Source organism: Pelobates fuscus, chromosome 3 (genome assembly GCF_036172605.1).
Source record: "Pelobates fuscus isolate aPelFus1 chromosome 3, aPelFus1.pri, whole genome shotgun sequence".
NCBI classification, from domain to species: domain Eukaryota; kingdom Metazoa; phylum Chordata; class Amphibia; order Anura; family Pelobatidae; genus Pelobates; species Pelobates fuscus.
Window position 1 is genome coordinate 272,402,788 of NC_086319.1, and position 18,322 is coordinate 272,421,109.

Here is an 18,322-nt window from a genome sequence, read left to right on the forward strand (position 1 = left end):
AGTACACAACAGACAGGGACAACAAGGGGAGCGCAAAAAAACCCTCTTATCGCTTCCTTAAGAAGGCGCAACCGCCCAGACTGGCCCACTCCCCCCCCTCCCCAGTATAACTCATACAGCAGTTTTAGTTTAATTGTGTTTCATCAGTTATGTTATGCTTTTGACGCGTGGAACTGGCTTATAACAGCCTAAGTGGCCTTAGTGAAGCTAAAAATTCCCAGCTGTCCCTGTCAAAGGCATTTATAGCACAAGCGATTCTAATGATACGCTTGCACTACGCTTTTTAGAGACAGTTTCCTGTCGTCCCCAAAAGCAGTACACCAGGGAGCAAAGTCGGGAGGGCAGCACTGGAACGTTTAGGAGGCCTGGTAAAACTGTATGTAAACTGAGTGTTCAGAGCAGTTTCACTCATTCAAAATGATGAGAGAAACTGCTTTAGTGGATAAACTTTTTTCTGGTACGCAGAGGTCTATGGGATTAACCGAATTTCCTGGTGTGGGCAAATCCGTAAGCAGTGCACCATTTGAATTTTATATTTTTACTGTATTTTTTTCATTATTTTAATGCATTATCCTTATAATGTATTCAAAATATGGAGTAATATTTACCCCTTAGTTTCCCTTGGAAGCCTGTAACCTCTTTGCATCTGAAGTACTAAAAACACATAAGCCCTTATGGTAATTATGATTCAATAAAACAAACCAAAAACAGTCCCATGGTGTCCTTTTTTTATTTTATTTTTTGTAAATCAATGATGTAGGCTTGTTGTGTTTAAATACCATAGTTAGTTCACTGAAAAGTAATTTTGTTTTTTATTTTTTATGTGTAGGAACCCTGTAGCATCTTGTTTCCACTCGGGCAGCACACATGCTCTGATGTCTTAGGAGCGATGCTCCAGCCGCCATATTTGTTTTGGCGCATTTAAAGTAGTGCAACATAAGCAAAACCCGGAAGCGGATACGAACAATCAAACTTTAATCCAGGAAGTGTATTTTTTTTTTCGTAAGCGACAGCGGAGTGAAAACAGTGAGTGATACAGTAAGCATGTGAATACTACTATTATATGTGTATCGCTCACTGAGAGAGGGAATGGGAGTAACACTTGCCCTCTTTGTTGTGGTTTGAGGGGTACAATATAATATATAGATTATTTATACAGGCAGATGTGCAGCTAGTGGGAAAATCGATTAAAAAATTGGATCCCATTATATATTACACAGGTGTACACACACATATAAAATATGTAAACATTTTGTACAATGATACAGTACCTACGATCAGTCAGAATTCTGTTCCACGTTATCCTATTGATAGAAAACCGAATTCTGTAGATAACAGTTTTGTTTCCTGCAGATTCCAATCAGTGCTTTGGTCCAAAGGCTGTATATAACGCTGTAGGTCGTTGATGAGAGAACTCAGAGGGGAGGAGACCTTTTTTTTTAAATTCTTTATTTTTGCAGTGCTTATAATGGTTACAGGTTTACATATGGTACCCCAACGGCATTCCATACGCTGATTGGTAAACCTTTGTTACAGTGGGTAGTAAAAAGACAAAGCACTTTTTTTGTTTGATATTACATAGTAAACAGGCTTAAACGTAGATTGAGATTACAAATTATATGAAGGTATCAGATTAGTAGGCATCTCTTTTGTGGTATAACATGTTGTGAGATATAGATAGCTGCGCTTAAGGTGACAAAGTAAATTAAATTATAAACGTTACGCTTGACATTAGCATTTTACAGAAAAATATGCCAGGTTGCAAGGGCGCAGAGCAATGCTGTATAAGAGAGCGTGGGAATAAACCACTCATGTTATGGCATAACAAGCTTACTTTGCCACGATAGATATGGCCAGTTAATAAAACAGCACGGTGGAGGTAGGTGCCTGTAGGCAACAGCGTGGGGGACTCTGTAAGGGGTGCAACAGTGGTAGTTGATACAGACTAATGCAGCGCGTATTACACAACAAATGGTACTTAAACTGGTGCTGAACAGTGGGTTCGGCCATGAAAACACCCTTGTTTGAGTCCCGAGGGCCAGGGCTATGTAAGGGTATGCTAAAGGCATACAGGGAGACCTGTACATGTGGAGAGTTCACCAGGGTAGACCAAGTCTGCAGAGCCGTCTGTGCCTGTGCCGGGAGACAGTCCGGGACCTCTTGCCTGTTCATCCAATGCCCAGTCTGTTCTGTGGTCGTTGGTCGCTCCGCTTCAGGCTTGCATCCCATCGGTGTGTACCTTTTGCAGATGCATACGGTGGTATTATGTCTGGGTGCCTCGTGGTGATCCTACGCGCAGGGCCACCATCTTGTGGGGCTGCATATGTCAGAGTCCTGTTGGTTTTATATTTTACCTCGCGCCCCCCCCGTCGCCACTTGCTTTCTTTTAGGTTTTACAAGGTGAGTACGTGGCTTGGTGACAGGCACTGCTTCCTTGTTCTCCGAGAACATAAGGGCCTCCAGCTTGTCCCAGAACGCCTGGAAGGTCCTGTTCAGCCGGTGCTCTATATCTAGCTGTTCACTGTAAGCTTTAGGAGAGGTAGCTGCCGCCGCCATTTTAATCGTTTTGGCACCGCGTGTTTCAGGCCCCTGCGTCTCCTCAGCCTTCTCGCCGGGTCGTTCCAGGGTCTCCTGAGGGTAGACCGGGATAACCCCCACCGGTCCAGAGGGGGGAGGCTCGGGTTGGTCGTTGCCGCTGCTGGCACGGAGCCGGGTGAGCGGCCGTCTCACCTCGGCTCGTTCAGGCGTAGGCCGCAAGCCTCGGGCTAGTCCGTTCAGGTTCCGGGGTGCTCGTGTCGGGTATCGCCGGGTAGTGCAGCTTCCCCCGGTCTCGATTATGGCTATTTGTCGCTTGAAGTTTGCGGGTAGTGGGGGTTTTTGCCCCGAAATCTGCCGTCAAGCGCAGGAGCTCCAGCCAGGCACGTCTGCTCTGCTTGGCCGGCAAGCTCCGCCCCCCAGGAGAGCATGTTTTAAGATCAAATAATTCTTATAAAAAAAATCATTTTATTTTGAGTGGGCAGAAAATCTTATGGTTTTTATGTTTAATGGGGAATAGTCATTTTCTGGAAAATACACAAGTGAATAGAACATCTATTTAAAAAAAAACATTTTTTTAATCTGATCTTCTGTTTTCTTTAAAAATATATATATTAAAGAGTTAGCAAGTGACATTGCAGTCCAGATTAGCCAGGCACTGCCAGGACATGCATTACAAATGAGGAGGAGAAATAGAAAGTTTTATTTTTCTTCTCTGTTTTCTCTATGAGGACTGTCAGTTGTACAGCAGAGATGATAGTGCTTCTAATAATGATTAAAGCAACACTGCATGTACCATAATCTGTACATTGTGCTTCAGTGGTTAAGGTCCCATGAGTGCTCTGCCCTTGAGCTACTCCCTGCACAACTGAGCATACCCCAAGTGAGAAGTCATGCCATCCTTAAAATGTTTGGAATTATTTACAATGGGCGGGCATCCAGTTCTCTGTAAAAATGAATGGTGGTTGGAGTGTTCCTTTTAAAGGGAGCTTAGGTGGAGGTGTCCAGTTACAGCATAAGGTGTGGATCTCTACATTTAATTCTTATTCTTCACATCTCACAAATCTATATTTTTCTAAATATAGAAGGATAAGGAACTTGTTTTGTTTGTTTTATAATTTGAATTATACTTATTTTTACCAATATAATTGAGTGTTATGGAATATTGCATATGTAGTTGTTTATGTTAAATTCTCATGAGCATCTTGAGGAGGCAATTATCATCTTCCGGCAAGTAAAACTTCTAATGAGCGTGCTTCATTTCGCATATACTTAGCGGATACTTACTCTGTCATCTATGAGTTTAAAGAGTATCATAATCCCTTTATTCTCTTTGTAACATAAAGTGACATTCTAAGTACTATAACTACTGTTGCTGTATTTTACTTGTTATGGTGTTAGAAACCTTCTCAGCAATTATACCTTTTTATATCCCTTGCATTTTTATGTCTTTGTCTGGATCTATTGCACCTAGATTTATCACCCATTCCCACAGACTGCAAAGGAGATTTGAAAAGCATGATCAAATTTAATTCAATTTCCAAGAATCCTCTTAGTACTATAACTACATCAATATCTTGTGCTTACGGTTGTTGTAGTGTTTTTAAGGGAGACCTCCCAAGCTACTATGCATTTCTGTGTTTCAAAGACTTTGTAGGGTAAGAACCTGAGATCTAATTTTGTGGGGGTTTTAAGACGGGAACAAGGAGTGCCACATATTTGTAAAATGGAATTAAAGAGAATATAGAACTTTATATACACATCTTATTACGTACAGATACACATACTTTTTTGACAAACCTTGTATGTATTTGTAGAGCATTGTGATGGAACCAGAGCTATCAGACCGTTATGACCATGCTCTCTTAGGAATACTTCAACACGTGGGAAACATCCAAGACTTTCTAAATGTTTATTTTGGCTTCTTGTACCGTAAGACAGACTTTTACCGGTTGCTTTTGAGTCCACAAGAACGCTTGGGGTTCCCTCCAGGTGTTGCTCAGAATATGATACTGCAGGTAAGTACTTTTCGTTTGCAGTGTGGTACCATGACTTGGTCCTCGTAGTGAATCATGCTTATCTTCTCTCAGACCTTCAAAACCTATGAGCGGATGGCACTACAGGATCATGAGCAGAGAATGCAAAAGTTGCAGGCTAAACTGGAAATGAAAGACCCGGAAGAAAAAAGAGCAGAGACAGAGCAGGAACTAGTTCAAGGAGAAGAATTGGTCGTTGAGACACCTGAAGAAGAGGGTCATGTGGCGCAGGAGAAGGCAGAAAGGGAAGCAACTGATGTTGAAAAGAAAGAAGATAGAGCAGAAGTTGATGGAAAAAGCCCTGGAGCAGCAGCATCAATGGAAATGTAAAAGTCTTTTCTGAAAAGTGTATTATTTAGATGGTTATTTTTCCCCTTATGGGTTTATTCTAACCCCTTTCTACTGCTATTTAACCTTATTAATTTTCTCTTTCCATTGCTTATTTTGCTTTACCCAATATGTTGTCTCTTTTTCTTTTCTTTTCTATGTTCTCTTCTTTCTCCATCATACAATATGTTTTCTTGCATGTCCCACCAAAATGTTGCTGCATACAGTCATTCCCATTGTAGTGGTTTGCTGTTCATTTAATTACTACTGTCTTCTGCTATCCATCTATCATGTGTGTCTCCTTGTGCCACCCTACTCCTGAAACGTGGGCAACACGTATTATTTGTGTTTCTCCCTAAATCTCTTGTGCAGGTAGATTATGCCTAATTTTTCTGCTTAAAAATCACCTGATGACTCCAAACCGTTGTATAGTTGGGAAACCCTTATGGTTGTACTTAAAATCACAGTAATACAAGGGTTTTGAGTCTTCATAGTGTCTCCAGCTCAGGCAGCATTATGTGTAATCTAAGCTTTCACAAACTCTTATTATTATAGTCTCTACCACACATGCTTGAAGGCTATCTCATGCATCTGTAGTAAATGTAATATCTAAAAATGTTGCCTCCTTTTTCATCAACAGCATGAAAAGATGGGTTTTAAAGTTTGAACTCAATGGACTTTTTCAGTCTAGATTACTATATAAATTTTGTGCGTCAGCACTATCATCCCACCTTGCTTATCCAAGTAGGTGTTTGAAGTACTCCCCTTTGTGATCAGTATAAATCAGGAATACATATACATCCTATCTATCATGGGATGGTGATTATACTCTGCGTTAGGCTAGATCAATTTCTAACCCTTCATAAATAACCTATGTTTAGCGTGGTTCTTCTCTGCCTAATAATGCCTGTATTTCTTATAAGGGTCCAAGAGGATTTCCAGAAGGACCCAGACAGTTACAATGGTGCTGTGCGAAAAAACTATATGTGGTCTCAGGATTACACAGACGTGGAAATTAAAATCCCAGTGAATAAAGATGTCATTAAAGGAAGACAGGTGATTCCTTGTTCATATTTACAAAACACATGCTCTACAGAAAACTAGCATTCTCATGTAGCTTCTTGGAGGCAACTTAGGGTATAGTTTAAGTAATGGCAGATATTAACAAGAAAGTCAGTTTCAGAAAGAAAGGCACTAGAACAGGGTTAGGAAACCTTGATGTTTTGGATTGACACCAGTAAGTTAATTTCCTGTGCACAGAAATAGTGTTGTGTACACATCACAGACTCCCAGCAGAGGGTGGTAGAGACTAATTTATAAAGATAAAATGAGTCTGAAAATGTCTTAATGCTCTATTGCTGCAATTTTTTTTATTTAAATCATAGTTTATATATGCATATATATCTAATCATTATTCTCAATCCATACATGTTATAATCAGAATGACAAGCACATATGACAAATATGTTAGAAGAAAGCGTTGCATATCCTGTCACGAAGTGTTAGAAAAGAATTCAGATTATCCAAAAATAGGATACTTCTGAATTGTGATGATCCCTTCAGATGACTAAAAATGTTAAACTGAAGTGCTATGAATTACAAAATTACTTAAAGGACCACTATAGGCACCCAGACCACTTCAGCTCAATGAACTGGTCTGGTTTCCAGGTACCTCTAGTTTTAACCCTGCAGCTGAAAACATAGCAGTTTAATAGAAACTCACTGACAGCCACTATAGGCCCCTTCCACGATTCTCACTGTGAAAGTCACATTGAGAAGAAGTTGCCATCCATAGGAAAGCATTGGGTAATGCTTTCCTATGGGTGGTTTGAATGCACACACGGCTCTTGCCGCGCATGCGCATTCGGCGCTGGCGTCGGCAGGAGGAGGAGAGGTCCCCAGCGCCGAGGGAGCCCGGTGCTGGAGAAAGGTAAGTGGCTGAAAGGGTTTTAACCCCTTTGGCCCAGCAGGAGGGGGGTCATGAGGGTGGGGGGGACCTAAGGACTACATAGTGCAAGGAAAACGAGTTTGTTTTCCTGGCACTATAGTGGTCCTTTAATTTAATCTGAAGTGTAATAAAAATCCTGTCAGTTACCTTGAAACACATTACTTTGTAGCAAAAGGTGGACCACTATAATGCTTTAATATACAAAGTTCTTCCACCTGTTTCTTGGTATATTATTTGTAAAGGAGCTACTTGGTTATAGTTAGAGGAGGATGCAGGTGTGGTAACATTCAAACATAAATAGAAGCTGAAAGAATATTTTTAGGTTCTTTGGTATTTTTGCCCCAGAACTGAGGAGTAGCCAGTGGAGGTGTCCCTAGTCCAGGCATAGACAACCTTTGGCACTTCTGATGTTTTGGACTACACCTCCCATGATGCTCTGCCAGCATTATGGGTGTAAGAGCATTATGGGGGATGTAGTCCACAATATCTGAAGGTTGCCTACCTCGCCCTAGACTGCAATGTAAATACTGACTTTTATCTGAACCTGTGTTTACTGCAAAAAGCCTGAAGGGAATGCTTCTACTCACCAGAACAAATACAATAAGCTGTAGTTGTTCTGGTGACTAGTGTGTCCTTTTAAATATTAGCTCTCTCTTTACAGGAAGTGTTTAGGAAGGCTGTGCAAATCAGATGCTGGGAGGTGGGGCAAGTGATACTGCAGGGGCATGATCTATACACAAATACTGCTTCATTAAGCTAGTTGTTTTGGGGACTATAGTGTCCCTTTAGATATAGTTCAATAATCATATTCCATCTACAGCAATCAGAACTTAACTCCAATCTTAATGATACGAGGAGGAATATAAACTTAGTGGTGGGAAAATGTTCCACAGAGCCAGACAGAAGAAACAGAAAGGTATAATACCTCCGCTGTAGCAACAAATTGCTAGCAGCCTATTGTACCGACCTCCCTCGAAAACTAGCTAAATATAAGTAGGCCACTGTGGCGCACCACCTGGCATCCCAACTGGGTACCTCCACCAATTGTGCTTCCTAGCTGTCGCCGAGTACCCAAAGCACTCCACTGGACACCATAACCACCCTAGCCCCTTAGCCAAAGTAGCTTGGCTGGGGTCTTGCTGTCCCTTCTCACCCTGGACCAGTGAGAAGACCTCTCCTCCAAGAGAGTATAGCAGTGATTATAGCAATTTCCCCCACACATTAGACAAGGCTCTATGCTGGGAAGTCATCTGGTTTAATGGGAGCCACACATGGCCTTTTATGTAACTCCCCATGCAAGAGGTTTCCTTAATCACATTCCAGGCCTACTCCCCACTGGACCTAAGAGGAGACTAGTTACAAGCAAACATTCCACACACTCCTGCCCTGTGCCTGAGTGATAATTACCTGAGCACACAAATCATGTAATTAAATTATCAGGTACAAAACATACAATTTAACAAACTTCAAAAGCACTCCCAAAACACATGAAAACTCCACAAAAGTCATATCCGCTGATGGCCCCAATCTGGATGACCAACATATCCAAAAATCACCCAGATCGATTCAGGGGTTCTGTATTTTCATGGAAGTCAATTATTTGACCGACCGTGCACATGGTCCTATGCCCAGAACAGTTCCAGGGAATCAGGGCTAACGATCGGTCTCTTTTTGGGAGCACAAAAGTACATAAAACACAGAATGGAATCCTTAAATTACTTGTGTAGCCTGTTTCCCTTGTTCGTGGGAACGTTTCCACCAAAGAGTTCCTTTCTAAGTGGCGTAGAACCGAACACAGTCAATTATGGAACTCCAGTGGTGTTCCGGAGTTTCTATGTCCGATTTTAGTTCCATGAAATTCATGCCCAAACACCGCTGCCTGTGTTCGCAGAAACAAGATGGCCGCCACCTCGTGATGGTTTATATGAATTGTGGCCACCCAGGCGAACACTGCGGTGGAAATTGCTACAAAGTATCAATTGGGCTTAACAAGCTCCCGGGTGGTTTCTGGCTTGTGCGGCTGTTCGGTTCCCGAACCATTTAATCCCAATTGCACGAACAGAGCCTTTTTAAAGTTTATTAGCCAAGGTCTGTTGCAGGGGTCATAGTCCTAGGGCAGGAGGCTGTCAAGTAGGCTCCTCCAGGAGCCTGTGGCGAGGTTCTGTTCGCCACAGATACATTTGAAGCAACTTAAAAGGTTACAATGCATAAAGTGTTCAAGTGCAAGATGAACGTGAGGCAAATAGCCTAATGCACCTTTTTGTGCTGCTGATGCACGTTTGCCAGGGGCCAAACTGTAACTGGTACATTGCTACTTTATAAATGGATTTACCTCATTCCGCCCATCGTATAATCCAATGATTAGTTCGGGAAATTAAGTTCACCCCATGATGTAATTGCATAAATAAAGTGAGAGCTTACCAATCAGAGGTCAAGTATTCATGACTGCTACACCTCTAAGGGAGTGGTTGAAGAGTACTGGAAACTCCTTCTGCAACATGTATGGCGTATCTAACTGCTCCTACCTGAAGGTCTATTGTCCGTAAGGGGCAGGTATTGTTTAGGGGTGGATGCTCACTTGAAGGGGAGTCACTTATCCAGATTTGAAACTCTGTCCTATATCATCCTGTTTCTGCTGTGATCTGTGAACTAATAGACGCCCCATAAGTATATACATGTACAAAAAGACCAGCCAGAAAACAAATATAAGCTGTAATCACCATAGACCTATCAGTCAGAAAAAATATATCTGACAGTGCTGTCTATAGATATTGATAGATTACTACATTAAGGGAACCATTCATGTTTGAGTAAAGGGAAACATTCCAAAGGTATATCTTCTTCTAAAGGGGCCATAAAGCTATTCACTGTGCTGGTGTATAGTAGGTTTTCCCCAAGTTCCTGAATAGGCGATATTGGTCGCAGTTTGTAGTATTCCCCTAAATCACTGTTTAAGTATTAAACAGTGATCTGGAAAAGAGCTCAGTCTGAGAATAGTGGCAAGAGTTATTTATTTAATCTGTTTTAACCCCTTAAGGACATGTGGCATGTCATGATTCCCTTTTACTCCAGAAGTTTGGTCCTTAAGGGGTTAAAGAGGTTGGAAATGGATAATTTAAGATTACATTTGTGGTTATCCTTCCAAAACCTCTACACATATCTTATTCTAATGTAGATATTACCAGACATGAAAACTGTTCAGGTTGGGTATCTGACAATACGTTTATAGGTCCATCAGATGTATACCTATTGGGTCACTTTTCATGGAGCCTGATTCTGACAAACTGTCTTTGGTAGATGTTACTAGATGCCTCATGATTTTTTTTTTTATTTTTTTTTTTTGTGTAAAGTGAAATACAAAAAAGTAAGTGTTTCTGTAATTGAACTACATATATGTACAAATTTACAATTGACTAAATCTAAAAAAAAAAAGTGTATATTTTTTTGCATTATAGTAATTTTAGTTCTGTAGTGCATGTCACAAGTAGCTCTCCTTCTGTTTTTTCTTCTAGGTAACTGTGGATCTGCAAAGCACATCGATCCGTGTGGTCGTGAGAGATGGAGAAGGGGAACGTGTTGTAATGAATGGAAATTTCACTCACAAAATAAACGCAGAAACCTCATTTTGGAGCCTGGAACCTGGAAAGTGCATTGTGGTAATGCAGATTGCATTGTGATGTGTGAGGATGTGATCGTTATTTACTAGTCGGCAACTGTTGAGAGTTAACTAGCTGCAAATTTAAGACAAAATAGCTGAGCCAGAAGAAAAACGTGATTGGAAAATGTTTTTAATTTGGCTATTTAGGCTTATAAAGAGGAATCTTCCATTTTGATTTTGAGGCAGTTCCACACAGAAAGGGGATGTGTGATTGATGACAGTATTGTTTGAGAATACACATGTGGAGAGAAGGGTGATCATTGTTATACTTGCATGAGTTGCCCTGAGTGGTAATAGTGAATACAAAAGTATGCTTTTTAGGTTCCTTTAGAGCAGGGGTTCTCAACCCAGTCCTCAAGGACCCCCCCGAACTGTCCAGGATTTAGGGATTACCCTGTTGTGTCTAGTGTGTTTTGGGGGGGAAGGTGGGGACAAACACTTTAAACACAACAGGGTAATCCCTAAATCCTGGACTTGAGATAAGCATAGCACGACCAATATCTATGACACACACTTAGGTTGTGCTGGTTCCTTGAGTGTACTTTAACTAAGCCTCAAAGGAACATCTCTAAGCACACGAATAAGCATGTGGGATAATGGGGCACAGCACATAATGTGAAGAAGCATACTCAAGTATTTTCCCACCTTCTTGTACAATATGAACTTCTAGTGGACAATCAACATACAATATGATTTGCTCAAACTAAATAATAAAACAAAGCACTTGACATAATTAAGACCTCAGAAACCAATATAATCAAAATATTGACATGTATACATGCAATAATAATGCGTGCTTGCAGATCAGTTGGTCCTGAAGAGGTTACATTTTTTTTAATGTATAATGGAACAATACAATCTGTTTGGGTTTTACGGATCAATTTGTTGAGATGGACAGGTAATTTTGTAAAGTCGTGGATTAAAAGAAATTTGATTTGGACGAACTGCTCCAAACTAACTATTACACAAGTCTATTACATACAAGGTTTAAATAGATGCTGACTGTACAGCAAATTGTTCAACATATCCTTGATGTTTTCGCCAGCTTTCCCTTGCATTATCTGCTTCAGATACTGATTTTAAAGGAGCACTGTGGGCACCATAACATAATTGGGATACACTTTTTAAGATGCCTGAAGCTCCCTGGTATTGGCTTACCTTCAGGGGTTAAATCTGTCTGGCGCCAGTTAGCTCTGCCTTTTCTTTTTTTTTTTTTTTTTTTTTTTATTTTATTCGTACATAGTTTAGACAAGCGGGAATGCACTGCCACAACAGCAGGTACCTTCGTATCATGAAACATTGAATAGTAGTTGTGTGGCATGAAGAACAGTGTACATTTTGTAGTTATTTAGAACGACATGGTTACATATACAGCCTGTTTGCTGTAACGTGTAATAGTTGGCTATCTCTGTGACCTATGCTGTTTTCTCGCTGTTTGGTCCTCGTTTTTGCTTCAACTCTCATCGCTGTACCGACAAGACATTATAATGGGTATGCTGCCTCTAGCTCAAACTAAGCGTCATACCACAGGGAACACGTGATAAACATGGAACTTAAACTTGTAAAAGTAAAGGATAAAAGGCGTCAAAATAAAAAACAAGAACTGCTGCTGAGCCTAAAATTGTCTGCCAAGGCAACCGTGCGAACTGCCTATAAGCCTTTGCCTCGTCTGGATCAGCCTATGTTAGGTGTACTGGTGTCCTGCATTAACTCATAGTGTGCGTGAAGTATATAGACATTATGGCAATTTTATTGTGAGCTATAGCAGTGTCTATGGTTAGTCCAGTGTAGTATGGAAACAGCAAACCCTTGGGATATTCATGTGCAGGGTGCCCTGGTTTACTGGGCTTGCATATCCGCAGCCAGAGTCCTGATCCTACAGTTCAGAGCAGGGCATGTCGGCTGCACAGCAATGTGGTGGGTGCCTCAGCCTATGCCCCTTACAGGGATGTCTCCTTTCCCGGTGTTGCAGGTTCCGCCGGTTGAGCCCCCAGGCATGGATCCAGCTCCTGCATCCCTGTGGAAAGCTTCCCTTTGTTCAGCAACGTGGCGGTCTGCCATATCCTCGGGGCGTAGAGTTGTGCCTTGCTGGCTCTGAATTCTGCGACTAAGTGAGTGGTGTGGCTGTAGAGGATGTTCGGTGGCCCATCTCCAGCGTGTGTGGGAGTGAGTGTGTGCGCTTGGGTAGTATGGTGTCGCTTCCCGCCGTGGCGTTTTTTGGCATCCGCATGGCCGCAGTGGAGGCTTGGTGTGGGTACCTGTAATGGCGCCGGCAGGTCGCAGGGCGGATCCATGAGGCAATCGTTCTGGCTGCTCGGCTGTGGGACACTCCACGGTGGCAAAGTATTAACCATAGGTTCATGCAGAGCCGATCAAAGGTTTCCAGGAGGTAAGTGTTCAGTTGAGGGCTTGTGCCCGTTGTCTTTGGCCCTTGTTGAGTGGCCATCTTAGGCTTGCCTTGAGTTTTCGGTGTCTCTTCAGGCGGTGAGGCTAGAGTACACGTCAGCAGTTTTGTTCAGTGTGTCCTGTGGGGACCGGGATAACCCCCACCGGTCCCGGGGGGGGGGGGGGGGGGGGATTGGAGGCCAGTTGTGTCGCCTAGGGGTGTCAGTGTCGGAGAGAGCAGCCACCTCTCACCGGCTCCAACCCCCGCAGGCCGCACTTAGTATCCCGCTTTCCTGGCCCCGACGGGCGTCGAAGAGGTATTGCTGGATTCAGGAGAGCACCCCCGACGTGGGTGGTGCCCCCTGATAAGTCTTCAGGCTGTTTAGCCGTCGTTTGTGTCTTAATTTCTGCCCGTCAAGTAGGAGCTCGTGTCCCCCACGTCTGCTCCGTTAAGCGGTCAGGCTCCGCCCCCCCTAGCTCTGCCTTTTCAACATCTATCTGAGTCCTGAAACAGGAAGCCTCGGACTGGGCGCCACTGATTGGCTAAGAATGTTAAGTGACACTTTCAGTGTAGGTCCTCATTCACAAATTTACTTGAGAAAATTACGTACATTTCAGTGGCACCATTTCAAGGTGTCCTAATTCAAGCCCCCACCCCTTACAGATATGGGGAGCTGACTGTCGTCAGACTGAATACTTTCTCTAAACTGTTCATTAACATTGGAACCCCTGAAGGTAAGACAACACCAGGGACTTATTGGTTCCATAACAACTTCATTCTCATTATGTTATGGTGCCTGCAGTTTTCCTTTAAGTGCTTTCTTGTGTTTGATTTGGCCTCAAATGTTATGAATTTATCTATTTGTTTTTTGGATGACATAAGAACATGTTTTTAAAAAAAAATCTTTAGGTCAAAGTGTTGTCATAGGGTTTCATCATTACCTATTGCAGTGTATTCAGCAATAATGCATGCAGAGATGTTGGGTCAAAGCTGCCCTTTTGGTAACCATTCCAGCCAGTGAGCTTTAGGTTTAGATGCATTTTAACAAGTGGCATATGAGATCATTTGTCGCTATTTTGTTTGCTGGATTGTTTGTGTACCTTTTGGATTTTAGAAGCTGCCCATTTAGATGTATGTGTGTGTTCATACTGAGTTGTTTAATGTGAATTCCACTATTACTTAGGATGTCTGTGTATCCAAATTAATGTATAGGCTTTAGCACTGCAGGGTCATTAGGCTGCTGCTCTTACCAAGAGTAAAACGGACAGTCTACCATCATAATGAATATACTTTCTTAATAAGGAGGAACACCTCAGAACTCAACAAATGGTGTGTTTGTTCAGTTATTCCAAAAGGGCAACATTTTGACAATGTAGGTGTCTTTCTCAAGACCTAAATAAAGTGTCATACCAAAATATTATATAGAGGTGTACAAGAAAGAAATCATCCAATCACAGTAATGTGTAACAAAATTGCTTGCAATCAGAAGTAACTGCAAAAAATAATTTATCAATTTGAACTGTGTCTAATAACATGAGAGATGGAAATAAACCAATATATCTATTAAATGCAGATAGTTTGTTACCAGTATCACAAAATATAGTGAACATGTCTCTTTAAAAAAGAAGAAAAAAGCATTTTTTGCATTTACGTCTGATTGTTTGATTGCATGCAGATTGTTACATATTACTTTAATTTTGCCTGTGCACACCTATATAATATTTTGCTATGACACGTGTATGGTTGAGAAAGAGACCTACAGTGTCAAAACATTGCCCTTTTGTGATCACCATTATACCACGATTTGCCAAGTCCTGGGGTGCTCCTCCTTTTTATTACAAATGTATAGTCCTGTGGGATTGGGACGGTACCAGCCGCAAAGGAAGCTAAGAAGATGGGCTCTTTATTTTTGTCCACACACCTTTTATTGTTTTGTTTTCCCCCCAATGCACATACTTTCTCATTTTGTAAGCTGCAATGTGTCACAAGCCATTATGCCTACAGATCAGTCTGAGTAAAATTGGGGAATACTGGTGGAATGCAATCTTGGAAGGAGAGGAAACAATTGACATTGACAAGATCAACAAGGAACGCAGCATGGCATGTGTTGATGACGACGAGCATGCTGTGTTGGACAGACTTACTTTCGATTACCACCAGAAACTGCAAGGGAAACCTCAGAGTCATGAAATGGTATGTCCTGATAAGTCAAAGCACCGTAAAGTACTGCTTTATTCTGCCTGCCATTCTATTCAGATTTTGTTTCACTAATTAAATGCTTAAACATAGGCTATCTTTATCCATGTTCTCCTACATCATTGCTGCTGCTTCCAGTTCTAACCTTACACTTCCTCACAGCTGTTATTGTCCATCCAATACTGCTAATTCCTACATTTACCCAACAATTTCATGCACCAGCACAATTTACCCCACAATTTCATGCACTCTATCCTAATGTACAGCCCCAATAGAAGTCACTCATACATACTGGATTGACTTAACACAGCTTTCATTCCATATCATTCTACTCTTTGCACAGTGGCCATTCTACATTGTAGATCTGTAAATGCTGCTTCCTGTATAGTTCTTAGGCTCACACATTACTCTGTAACACTACAACTTGCCCCTCTCATTCTTGTACTAACTTAACAGTCACTGAGTTGTCACTCTCCTCTATCATGATTTGCATCTTATAAAACAGCCCATACATCCAAATGCCTCTTTTTGTTTTTTTTTTAATTCTTTATTTTTTTTGTGTGCAATAAATATATAAGCATGTTTAAAATGCCACGTTAGCATATAAAGATTTGTCAACATAGATAATAACTGGGCATGTAGAAACAGCACATTTTTATAATCATGTCAAGAATATAAAAAGTCTCTGAGGTTGTTTCTTTGGAGCTTGGAAACGGCCACCGGGGGGTAGAGGGGGGGGGGGGATCTCGTTGAAAGATCCTCATATTTTGTATCTGCAGAATCCCCGCAGTGACCCCCCCCCCCCCCCCCCTCGCCTGGCAGCCCCCGTTATCTAGAAACTGGATGTTTATGAGCAGTTATCGAGAAGCGGCTGTTTATGAGCAGTTATGGCACTGTAAGCAGGAGCTGATCTGATTAGCGTCCACTCACCTCAGTGGTCATGCCCTGCCCCCTCCACATGCCTCTTTTACTCTACGTCCTGTCCTGCTATATTTGCTATTACACAACCGTACACCACTGTCTCTATAGCTCCATACCCTGAAATAATTAATTCCTTGTTAATGTATTTCCTCCTCTGGCTCCCTACAGAAAGTGCATGAAATGCTGAAGAAGGGTTGGGAAGCTGATGGCTCGCCATTCAAAGGCCAGGCGTTTGACCCCGGCATGTTCAATATCTCTCCTGGAGCTGTGCAGTTCTAAATTCCACCTGGGACATCCACTGGATCTTATCATTCGCCCTTGGGGGCCAAAGTTTACAGGGGATATATTTAAGTGGCTAATAAAATGTTTTGTTACCACAACCATACATGCCTATTTAAAATCCATTTACAGACACGTTGATCTGTAATTTGGTGTGGATTGGAGCTTCCCTGATGTCTCATTATTGACAAATACCACTATATGTTTAACAGGAAAATTTTACCAGAAGAGACATCTTTAATGTTTGAGGGCAAGGATTACGTTTTATATGCTCTGTTATTAGAATTCAACAAGGTTGTAATTTATATGGGTAAAAAATGAGGAATAACCCTCAAAATCCCTTTATATATTCTGTAAAAAAAAATGTTGAACATTTTATTATCAGTGCATAGCTTTATAAATAACAATTTCACCAGTTCCCCTTAATTATGGTAATGTTAAACTATAATATGTAATTTACAGTAACTGTACTCTTATTAATCCTATCATCATAAGCCAGCAAGCGCTTTAGAGTGGTTCTAAAACTCCAGTTTGTAGATAATCAGAGAAAGCTATTGATATGAACAGGATCAGCAAAAAGCAAAGCATTCACTGGCTTTGGGAATTAAGAATTCAATGGTTGAACAGCCACAGACTGCCTCACACTGCACAACTTGTGATGTCATTTCCCAAGCAAATGGGGAAACCACTGGATCAATATTTATCTTCTGTAAAAAATAAAAATATTATTGAAGTGGTTTGGGTGCCTATAGTGTCTCTTTCAGGAAACCTAATACAGTTCACTCTGCCTAAAGTTTTAATCCTTACATTGAAAAGACTCTGAGAAAAAAAGTCCAGCACATGGAGACATGCTATTAAATGTCCCTGCAAAGAATGGTATTTCTTAGTGGCCTTTCTCAGATGTAGTCTGTATGCAAAAAAAAAAAAAAGAGTAGGTTTCTAGTGCTTGAGGTTTACTAATGGGGTGGAGAAGGCAGCTTAAACACCCAATTTGGAGTCTCTCTTTTCCAGTCACAGATAGGATGTATACACTTAAAGGTGGGAGTAGCGCCTTAAAACGTAGGCAATATGCAATGAGGAAATGACAATGGAGGAGTATATTGTGTATAGAGCAGGGGTCAGCAATCTATGGCACTTGAGGTGCCTTTGCACTCAAGGCTGCCATAGCCAAACAGGCTCGAGCCTGTTTGGCGTCCCAATGAGACTTCAGATATCTGATACAGCAAATCAGGCTGCGATTGCAGCTGGTGAGGGACAATCCTCAATTTACACATTGCAGCTCTTAAAGGAAGTGATCTCAGAAAATTTCATCCCAGCAATTGTGAATGGAAATCTGCACTGGAGTAGAGCAGCCCACAGCTCCTGCCCTTGACCTGTACCACACTGCTAGATATACACAGAGCTGCAGAAGAAGCCTCCTGCTCACACAAATAATTTAAAAAGCCCACACACACAGTCCCCACAAACACAGCACTGTTGACAATACACTCAACCCCATATTACAGACTTTCACGTGCAATACCATCAAATACACACTGTGACACATCATCCACACAAACAACTCAACAGGCAACCCCCTTACACAGCCCACATTCATAGGTATCATACACAATACCACAAACTACTCATGAATAGAGTTGAGCGGACACCTTGATGTTCGGGTTCGGCCGAACTATGAAAGAGTCCGGTTCGGAATCGAACTTGACCCCGAACCACATTGAAGTCAATGGGGACCTGAACTTTTGGGCACAAAAATGCCTCTAAAAAAGACCTGGAAAGGGCTAGAGGGCTGCAAAAGGAAGTAAAATGGGGGTAAGAGTAGGACAAGTGCCCTGCCAACAAATGTGGATAGGGAAATCACTTAAAATAACATAAAAATTAAAAATACAGCTGAGCCATAAAATAGCACTAGATGGAATCTTTGATTTTAGCTTTGGAAGAACAAATGATTTAGGTAAACTAGAAAAAGGGTCAGAGTTGTGGCAACTGACATTTAATGTGGATACGTGCAAGATAACGCATCTTGGACGTAAAAA

At 41.6% G+C, this 18,322-nt stretch overlaps 1 protein-coding gene across 2 annotated transcripts; it reads left to right on the forward strand.

Moving 5' to 3' along the window:
• The first annotated feature begins 947 nt into the window (after positions 1 to 947).
• On the forward strand, positions 948 to 16,514 carry NUDCD3 (NudC domain containing 3). Of its 2 annotated transcripts, none has more exons than XM_063448546.1 (7): positions 948 to 1,026; positions 4,353 to 4,553; positions 4,626 to 4,897; positions 5,822 to 5,954; positions 10,359 to 10,502; positions 14,895 to 15,083; positions 16,176 to 16,514. In XM_063448546.1, exons 2-7 carry the CDS (start codon positions 4,362 to 4,364, stop codon positions 16,284 to 16,286), a joined length of 1,041 nt encoding a protein of 346 aa, XP_063304616.1. In that variant the 5' UTR covers positions 948 to 1,026; positions 4,353 to 4,361; the 3' UTR covers positions 16,287 to 16,514. The 2 variants fall into 2 exon arrangements, with proteins under 2 accessions (XP_063304616.1, XP_063304615.1); XM_063448545.1 differs by having other exon boundaries at positions 954 to 1,038.
• The last annotated feature ends 1,808 nt before the right edge of the window (positions 16,515 to 18,322 follow it).